The sequence below is a fragment of the Drosophila albomicans genome, chromosome 2R (assembly GCF_009650485.2).
Source record: "Drosophila albomicans strain 15112-1751.03 chromosome 2R, ASM965048v2, whole genome shotgun sequence".
In the NCBI taxonomy this organism is placed as follows: Eukaryota; Metazoa; Arthropoda; class Insecta; order Diptera; family Drosophilidae; genus Drosophila; species Drosophila albomicans.
This window is the reverse complement of record NC_047631.2, coordinates 16,754,986-16,765,264: the sequence shown is the minus strand read 5'-3', so window position 1 is coordinate 16,765,264 and position 10,279 is coordinate 16,754,986. Positions and strand designations below refer to the sequence as shown.

The following is a 10,279-nucleotide window of genomic DNA, read 5'->3' as shown; positions in this document are numbered from 1 at the left end:
GCAACTGGCTGCCTGCTGTCATTGGTCATTGGCGTAACGCGCGGGACAGCTGCTGTATAGTAGTTGTTGCTACGACGTCGTCGTCGTCGTCGTCATGCTCTCTTAACTGATTTTCCAGTCTATGGGCGAAAAGGAGCAACGGGCAGGCTTTTCACTTTCCCCACTCGCCTCACTTGGGCTGCATTCAGTTCGGTTTCAAGTTGACGATTTCATAATTCAATTTACAAGATAAGGCGAATAAACCAACCAACCAAACAACCAAGCAACCCAGCAACCAACAACAACTACAACAAATGCGGCAACCGTTTTGGGGCGTGTTGTGAAATGGAGACAGCAAACCAAATACAAATATATAGAAAGAGCGAACGAGAGAGAAAGAGAGCAAAAAATGAAAACCTTTTAATTAATTATGCATCAGCGATTGTGTTTAAATCAAATGAAGTTCAGTCAAATCTCACTCAGATATCTCTGACTCGTCTGTCTTTTTTATATTTGATTTTTTTTTGTATTGTTGTCAGATCCAGCTGCAGCTGATGCATGTTACGCATACGCCGAGTGGCACACATATGACAAAAGTTAAATGGAATATTGTGATTTTAAATATTATCAAGCAATTGCAAAATGCCAAAAGATTGAGATGCATCTGCACTGACAACAGAGTAGAATACACACACCGCACAACAAACAAAACTCGCACTTTGATTGCAAGCTTATCAATAAAATTTCCACGTAAACGAGATGTGTTTTTTTTTGGTTTTTTTTTTTTGGCTGGTTGGTTGCTTTGTGCTAAAACAAATACTCGCACAGCAGATCCTTTAATTCTCTGCATAATTTCAAATCAGACAAGCGTTAAAAACATTTCATTATAACGCTACACAATCGGAATATTTAATGATTTAATCGGCAAACGAAATCAGCCACAACAGACAGCAAACAGCAACAACAACAAGCAGAGGCAACACCTAAGCAGAAGCTCAGCTCGACTCTCAACTGCAGACTGCGGACTGCAGACTGTGGAGACAGAGACAGAGAGGAAGACGAAGACGGCAGACACAACGTTGCTCGATTAACTGCTTCAAATTCACAGATTTTAAATTTAAAACGTAGCCACAGTGCGCAGCACAGCGCGGAGTGAAGCGGAGTGAGGCATAAAACATGTAAGAGAAACAACCTGAGTGCCTCCCCCCTCGCGCTCTCGCATCCAATTGCTGCAGTCTGTGGCAACGTTCAGATATAATGGCGCGAGTTTCATGTTTACAAAAAGATTATGCAGCGCCCAGCGCAAACGTGCTGGCGTTGAAGCTGTAGCTGGAGCTGGAGCTCGAGCTCGAGCTGGAACTGTAGCTGTAGATGTAGCTGGAGTTCTAATTAAACAATTCGTAGAATTTCGCGTTAATTGCGAGAAAACGACTCGAACGTGCAGCGTGAATGCGACTGAGCTGACTGAGCTTGCAACCTGAAGAGCATTGAATGGGGCAAGGTGACACGTTTGGGGACTTTAAATACAAAAAGAGTGGGAGAATGTTTAAGGAGGAGTGAGAAAGCTCAGCACTTTGATTAGTTGACATTACTAGCTTATTATGTGGGCAGCAATACACTTTGCACTGTTGACCCGCATGAGAGTAGAGCGCGAGCTAGCTGAGAGCTATATTATTAGAGTCCATGTGACAGCACATGGTTGAGTAAGTGAGTGAGAAACTGAGGATCGCAAACGGAGAAAACTCAATTCAAATTATCGCCGTACAAGATCGACAGATGTTCAACAAAAAAAAAAAAAAACGCAGAGCAAGAGCAACAACATCGTCTCTGAGGAGAATGAAGAACAGCAAACAAGGAATGAGGACGGCTTCAGAGGTCAATGAGGTGCACCGACCGTTGTCCAGATCGATCGTTTTGGCCACAAAGCCACAGCCAAAGTCAAAGCCAAAGTCAGAGTCAGATCGAAAGGCAAAGCAGTCGCACGTTTCGCTGAGCAAATAACGCCCCATTTGTTGCCAAAATACTAAACTAAAGCCCTTAATCTAAACCACTTTGGGCAATGAACGGACATTGGCCCGAGAAAAGGGGCAGTAGAGTATAGAGGGGAAGGGACAACAGATCGGCTCGAACGATCGGCATTGGACAACGCCACGCATATTTCGCATAACACAGGCACACCTTTGCACAAAAGTCCCAAAGAGAAAACCACCAAAAAGGGATAACCACAAAAGCATAGAATATGAATATGAACCACTGAGTGTATATGTGTGTGTATGTGTGTTTGAGTATTGTTGAAGTACCCAAAACCCGCACGCAGTCAACGTCAACGCAACGCTACCGTCGATCATCATCCTCGTCATCATTGCTCGTCATTCAAGAACCACAATCCACGTCCAGGCAGACAAAGCGGACAGACAGAGAGGGACAGACACTCAAAGGGGCTGCTTATCAGCAGCGATTAATCAGCATCGCCGCAGCTGATAACGCCAGGCGACCCTGTCGAGCTTGTAGCGCAGTGTTGAACGCATTTGTTCGCAGCAACAGCAACAGCAGCATTGTTGCCCGTGCGCAGTGGCAAGCAACACTCATGTTTAAATTATGATGGCTTCTAAGTTGTGCCCCGACTTCAACTGCAACCTCATCTCCGTCTCCTTTTCCATCTCCATCTCCCATTTCGAGTCCACTCAGCAGTGGCAATGTCATGGCGATGCGTGTGTTATATGTGGGCATATGGGCTACTTTGATCTTCGTGTTAGAAGTCATGTTACTGACCCATTGACAACGTGTTCCCTCCAAATGCGCAGATTTCTCAGTCTGTTGCCTTCATAAGTACACATATGAAGCTTTTTCCAGCAACAAACTGAAAGCTTTGTGTGTGCTTTCTTAATTGTTTATAAATATTGTTGCCACACTGCAAAAAAAAACGAATAGGAAATGTTGTGGTTTTATAGACATATTTTTAAATGAAAAACATATACTGTGAAAAATTGAAAAGACAGTTCAAATGAATACAAATTAAAACACGTTCGGCTTAATTATTAGAGTGATTTCTCCATTATATAAAACGATTTATTTTCTTCGCAATTGAGCTTGAATAATAAAGCTAATAGCGGGTTGTAGATTTCTAAAAAAAAAGTCATATTGGACATAAACAATACTTCCGGTAAATAATTTGGTACTAAGTTAGAGGCAATTGTGAATCCATTTACATAATAAGCATAATTTTGTAAAACAAAAAATAATAATAATAAATACATTTATAAGAATCAAATTTTTAAAACAAACTTTTTTTAATGGACAGCTCAATGGATATTGGAAACAGCTCGTAATTGTTTTTCTAACGCCCGAGCCACATATAGCATTTCTCTACTTTTGCAAACGTCGAATTCAATTGTGAAGTAATTAATAAACTTATCAGTGTGTTTCATTTTAAGTTAAATTATCCCGTTAAATTGTACACATTATCGGAAAACTTGTAATTTAGATAAAGAGCAGTAATATTGTTAGATGTGCGATTGATCGAAGAGTTCATCGAGATAACGTTTGGAAGTCGATTGTCAATATCTAGTTTAGTGAAATCTTCTACTCCATATCTCTATAAAAACAAATGAAGCCATTGAAAATACAAAAGTTAGTTTTTCCTAGCTTTTCTTTTTCACTCACCTTTGCACTATGAATGACCAAAAAAATATTTAGTATCAAAACTTTAACTAGATGATTCGAAACTTGAGTGCCCATGTTTGTAGTCAGCTGCTAACTATTTCATATGTTGTTAGCTTAATGTTAATAAGGTAACCTATAATAATTCAATTTTAATAGGTGTGAATGCTTACATCTATTGATTGCTATATGACTTAATATCCAATCATTTTCGTTTTGAAAAACAAATTAATAGTTTTATTATTCCAATTTCATACTGACTAAAAAAGCATTGAAATTTAATAAAGACATAACATATAATAATTTTTTAAAATTAAATTTTAGATTGAATGTCCACATCACGTTTAATAAATATTGTATAATAATAGTAAATGTATTTTATTTGAAGCTATGATATTTATTAGAAATAATTCCTTCGGCTTTTATGTTTGTTTAATGTCATAATTAAATGTAAACTCGTGGGTGGTCTAACTTGAGTTCTGAAGCACGATGTCGTAATCAATTATCAGTTGGAATGCAAGAGCAACTTTGTTGCAGTTCAGCGCTTTGTGTGTCCCAATAATTTCCCAAAGGGGAAGTTATATACCACACGCTCTCTGGCTTATCAGAGCAAGCAATATATGCATAAGTATAGTATAACCCGCAGACGCTGAATCTGAGCTTTGCTGGCGATAAGAATGCTTCATGGAGCAGCGATCGCATTTCAGTTCATTTAACGCGGTTGCAAGCGTCGGTTATAAGGGAACAAAAGCGTAATCCAGTGGAGTATATATATAGATCTATATAGTATATATCGTCATGCATAGACTATTGCTTTCGCTGTTGCTGTTGGGAGTAGAATGTGTGCTAGGATTACCCGTCTATGATGACAACAATAACCTCAATGTCAGCGCCAGTTGCCCAGATTCCACCTGCAGCCTATCGCAACTTTCGAGCACCTTTGTGCAGCCACTGCGATTCACAGACAACAAAGCGTTGCAGCTGGAGGAGCTGCTGCTAAGCGACTGTCAGCTACGAGCTCTGCCCATGGAGCTGCTGCGGCAGGCGCCCAATCTTCGAGTGTTGATGATGCTGAACAGCAGTGTATACCATGTGAACAAAGATGATTTTCAACCAGTCAAGCAGTTAAAACAATTGCAATTGCAACGCAATCACATCTCGCAACTAAAGAACCAACAGTTTGTGCTGCTGGAGCAGCTGGAGGTGTTGCAACTGGGCCACAACAATATTCTAGTGGTTCGTGGACAGGCTTTTACGGGTCTCACCCAGCTTCGACTGTTGGGCCTGCAGAGCAATGGCATCACGGAACTGGCAGACGATGCCTTTGATCCGCTGCCCCAACTATTGCATCTCGATCTCAGCGACAATGAGATAACGTACATTCATCCACGAATCTTTGAGCACAACACTAAACTGCAGACGCTGCTGCTCAATGGCAACCACTTTGTTCAATTCGAGTCGAGCACGTTGTTGCCATTGAAAACTCTACGATTACTCGATCTGAGCAACTGTCACGTGGAGGAGTTGCAGCTCGAGAGCGTTCAAAGAGTGCGCATCGAGAGCAGCCGCTTGCAGCGCTTAATCATCTACGGCGGCGTTATCAATTTACAGGCGGGCCACAATGAGCTGACGAAGCTTTACATTGGCGATAAGAGTGCCGTCATCGAGCTCGACCTGCAGCACAATCTGCTGGATGGCAATGCCACTTCCACGCTGCTCGACGGCATGTGGAATCTGCAACGTCTCGATCTCTCTAAAAACAACATTGACTCACTTTCGCCCGCAAACAACTCTCTGCGTCTGCTGCTGCCCAGTCTCACACAACTGAATCTCGCCTACAATCAGTTGGAGGAACTGTCATCAATGCTGCCCTATCGCTTGACTAAACTGGACATATCCTACAATCATCTAATCTCAGTGACGGCCGCAAACTTTGCAACTCTTCCAAATTTACAGCAACTCAATGTACAGGATGTTCGACTGACAGACTTCGACTACAAGTTGTTTCATCAACAGCATCCAAAGTTCCAGGAGCTTGGAGTGTGCGACAGTGACTACAGATTCATGCACATACTAGCCACATTTTTCACCGATCGTGGCATCCATCTGCCGGTGCCGTGCAATCACCACAAACCGAGCAGTGAACAGATCACAAGGGAGCCACAATTGCAGCCGGCGACTGAGGCACAGTGTGGCCCCATAGCTGGCGTCAGTGGCATTCATCCATATTGGACGACCCGGGACGTTTTAGCATTTGTAACGCTTGTGGTGGTATTTGTCATACTACTGATTCAGCTATATCACATTCTGGAGGAGGAGGGTTGTGTGCGTCGCTTGCGGCAGCGGCTGCGGGGCAGGCCGCAAATGGTCAATGGCACTCACAGCAACAGACGCCTCAATGAGGAGGACTCTGAAGTATGATTTCGCTTATACATTTCTTTTGTTTTACTTTTCGTTTCTTTCGTTTATTATTTCTTATTTTTTCATCATCATTTTTTCCCCATCACACAGACATCGAGTGCATAGCTGTGAGAGCATTCAGCCACAGACATAAACTTAAACGCACAAACTATTGGCTAGCACAAGGTAAATCAAATAGAAACTTGCAAAGATTATTGTGATTCATTTATTAAATAAAATACATTAAACACACAAATTAAATCTAATACTTATTTTATTTCATGTCAAAATTAAAGAGCAGGGAAGAAATTTGACAAACAAAGCTTTTATTGAAATTCACCTTAAACAACAACCACGCCAACATTTATCGAATGTAATTATCGTGATTATACTACTGTGAAACATTCGATTGATTATTTTATTATGTAGAAGAATTTATTTTCTTCGTACTTCACCTGTAATAACTATATTTAAACCGTATTGTAGATTTATGTAAAAAGTTATATTTGATAAAAAAAAAATTTTCGGAAAATAACCAGGAATTAAATTCGTATCAACTGTGAATCCTTTTACATAATATTCATAATTCTGTAAAGAGACAATCTTTAATAATGTATGCGAATAAATTCTCTTAAATCAAACCTTTTTAAATGGACAGTCCAATGGGTAATTCGAAACAGTGCGTAATTGTTTTTCCAAAATCTGTGCCACATATTGGCTATATAGCATTTCTCTACCTTTGCAATAGTCAAAGTCAAGAGTGAAGTAATTAATAAATTTGTCAGTATGTTTAACGTTTAAATTAAATGTTGCCGTTAGATTATACACATCTTCAGAAAACGAGTAGTTCATGTAGAGAGCCGAAATATTGCTAGACGTGCGATTGATCCAAGAATACATCGCTATTACGTTTGGAAGTCGATTGCCAATCTCTACTTTAGTGAAATCTATTACTACATTTCTCTATAATACCAAACATAAACATTGAAATAGCAAAAGTTAAAGTTAAGTTTTTCCTAGCTTTTCTTTCTCACTCACCTTTGCTCCATGGATAGTGAACAAAATATTAAGTATCAGAGATATCGCCAATTGATACGAAATTCGAGTGTCCATGATTGAGGTCTACAGCAAACTATTCGATTAGTTGTTAGTTTAATGTTAATAATGTGCACTTCAATAATTTACTTTTAATTGTTATTTGATTTAATGCACAATAATTGTCATTTTTATTAACGATTCAGTCGTTTAATATTATAATTATAAGTATTCCCGCTACCTATACGTTATTATATCTTTGGGCCTACCGAAAAAATGTTGGAGCTTATTTATGAAATACTTTTGTGTGGTAAAAAACGCCTGCTGCAATAGAAACTTAGCAGTTTTGGTTAAAATATGGTATATTTTGAATGTAGTACTATATCAATATACAGAATATAGCCTTTGGTATATATTCGTATATTTTCAAGAATAAATTCACTTAATCAAAATGGGTAGCGGGTATCTCACAAACGAGCACACTCATCACGCATTTGAAAACCTTTATTCATATGATGATGACATAAATGATGTGAAGACTTAAAACATAATAACACCTGAGAATCAATTCTTTTTATTAATTGTTAAACTTGTATTTAATACAATAAATATGCGAAGTAAGTGGTTAACTTCATTTTTGAATATGAATATTGTTGTTTATTTATGGTAAACATCGAAATGTGAAGGTTAGTAGAATTTATTTGTTTAGCACACGTCCCTTAAGAACTATATTTATAACAGGTTGTAGATTTCTGAAGAAAGTAGTATTCGACAGAAAATATACGTTCGGCAAATAAATTGGAATTAAACTCGGATCAACTCTAAATCCTTTTACATAATATTCATAATTCTACAAAGAAATAAACTTTAATTATGTATGCGAATAAATTATCGTAGAACAAACCTTTTTTAATGGACAGTTCAATGGGTAATTTGAAACAGCCCGTAATTGTCTTTCTAGCATCTTTGACACATATTGGCTATATAGCACTTCTCTACCTTTGCAAAAGTCAAAGTCAATGGTGAAGTAATTAACGAATTTGTCATTGAATTTAACGTTTAAATTAAATGTTCCCGTTATATTATACAAATCTTCAGATAACTTATAGTTTGCGAAGATAGTGGAAATATTGCTAGATGTGCGGTTTATCCAGTGGTTTACAGTTATTACTTTTGGAAGGCGGTTGTCAATCTCTAGATTAGTTAACTCTACAAATTTGCGCTATTCAAAATATTTAAATATTAAAAAAGCAAAAGATTAAAATAAATCGTTTCAAAATCTTCTTTCGCTCACCCTTGCTCCCAGAGTAATTAACAAAATATTAAGAAATATAACTATTGTCAAATGATGCGAAATTCGAGTGTCCATTATTGAAGTCAGCGATAAACTATTCGATGAGCTGTTCACTTAATGTTAATAAAGTTCGAAACAATAATTTACTTTTAATGACACCTAATCGTATTCATTATCGACAATTAAGTAGTATAATTATATACTTCTCATACATGAGCTGTTCAAATCGTATTTATCACAATAATTTTACAAAGAAAGTGTTAGATTCCATTTGATATGTAATGTAATACTAATGAAATCTTAGTTACTCTGAAATTTAAATTAAATATAAATGTTTTCTTTGTTCAAAATCGAAAAACAAAAAAATTAAATTGTTTAACAAGCAATTTTACATTTGCACAGGATTTATTTTCCATAGTAAATCAACAGTTATTCAGTTAAAACATTTTGGGCAAAAACATGGTAAGAATTATAAATCAATTGAAGTTATAATTTATTTGTTTCGCAAATAACCTGTAACAATTATGCTGGCACAGGATTGCAGATTTCTGAAGATAGTAAGATTCGACATAAAATGTAAGTTTGGCAAATAAATTGGAATTAAATTCGGGTCAATTTTGAATCCCTTTACATAATATTCATAATTCTGCAAAGAAGTAAAATGTAATTATGTATGCGAATAAATTCTCTTACATCAAACCTTTTTAAATGGACAGTTCAATGGGTAATTTGAAACAGAGCGTAATTGTTTTTCCAGCTTCTGCGATATATATTGACTGTATATCTTTTCCCTAGCTTTGCAAACGTCGAAGTCAATGGTGAAGTAATTAATGAACTTGTCAGTGAATTTAAAGTTTAAATTGAATGTTCCCGTTACGTTATACACATCTTCAGTTAACTTATAGTCCGCGAATATAGTGGTAAGATTGCTATCTGTGCGGTTGATCCAATAGTTTGTTACTATTAAATTTGGAAGTCGATTATCAACATCTAGTTTGGTGAACTCTACAAGTTTGCGCTTTACCAAAACGTTGAAATATTAAAAAGACTAAAGTAAAAGATAAGTCGTTGCTTTCACTCACTTTTGCTCCGTGGGTCATTAACAAAATATTAAGTAACAGAACTATTTCCAAATGTATCGGAATTCGTATGTCCATGTTTGAAGTCGGCGGCAAACTACTCCTTGAATTGTTTTACAATGGTTAACAAAGTACACTATTACAACATTAATTCATTTTTAATGGGTTGAATCTATTAATTGCTCTTATTATCCAATAATTTTCTTTTTTTTGTCAACAACAATTAAGTTTTATAATTATAATAACTTAATAATTAATCAAAAAATCGGCATTAAAATAACATAATAGAAATGTGCACTATAAAAATATTAATTTCTGAAAAATACAATTTTCAATGTACAATTTTTATTTAACATATGTATATGCAGAAGGTGGCTTAACTGAATTTCTTTTTTTCTTGTAGCCCTAATAATTATTATAATCTAAAAACTATAAACCATTTTTTCTGCATTTGTAATGTAATGTATCTGTAATGTCAGTAACTAAGAATTTAAAATTAATTATGCATATTATTTTTGTAAAAATCATAAAATATTCACTTTTTATTGAAAGAAATGAATTGTGCAAAATTAAAGAAATTTTTTAATTTATATGAATATTCATTTAATTATATTATATATGATTATTATTTTCTTCGTGTTCGTCCTGAAATACTTATGTTGGCAGCGGGTTTTAGATTGCGAAGAAATGTAATATTTGATATAAATGACACCAACGGAAAATAACTTGGTAAAACATCCGGGTTAACTGCAAATCCGTTTATATAATATTCATAATTCTGTAAAAAAATTATATGTAATAACGTATCCAAATAAATTCTCGTAAGGTAACC

At 36.4% G+C, this 10,279-nt stretch overlaps 1 protein-coding gene and 2 long non-coding RNA genes across 3 annotated transcripts; 2 read left to right on the top strand and 1 right to left on the bottom strand.

The window, feature by feature from the left end:
• Positions 1-3,447: 3,447 nt before the first annotated feature.
• LOC127565980 (uncharacterized) lies at positions 3,448-3,900 on the bottom strand. Its single transcript, XR_007955320.1, has 3 exons — positions 3,813-3,900; positions 3,643-3,736; positions 3,448-3,574 (listed from the first exon to the last, which is right to left on the bottom strand). It is a non-coding gene; the product is annotated as an uncharacterized LOC127565980 (long non-coding RNA).
• A 438-nt stretch (positions 3,901-4,338) lies between these two features.
• Positions 4,339-6,300, top strand: LOC117575903 (leucine-rich repeat-containing protein 15-like). Its single transcript, XM_034260348.2, has 2 exons — positions 4,339-6,054; positions 6,151-6,300. The coding sequence occupies exons 1-2, from the start codon at positions 4,438-4,440 to the stop codon at positions 6,163-6,165; spliced, it is 1,632 nt and encodes a 543-aa protein (XP_034116239.1). The 5' UTR covers positions 4,339-4,437; the 3' UTR covers positions 6,166-6,300.
• A 2,373-nt stretch (positions 6,301-8,673) lies between these two features.
• On the top strand, positions 8,674-9,416 carry LOC117575667 (uncharacterized). Its single transcript, XR_004572894.2, has 3 exons — positions 8,674-8,830; positions 8,905-9,092; positions 9,164-9,416. It is a non-coding gene; the product is annotated as an uncharacterized LOC117575667 (long non-coding RNA).
• Positions 9,417-10,279: the final 863 nt, after the last annotated feature.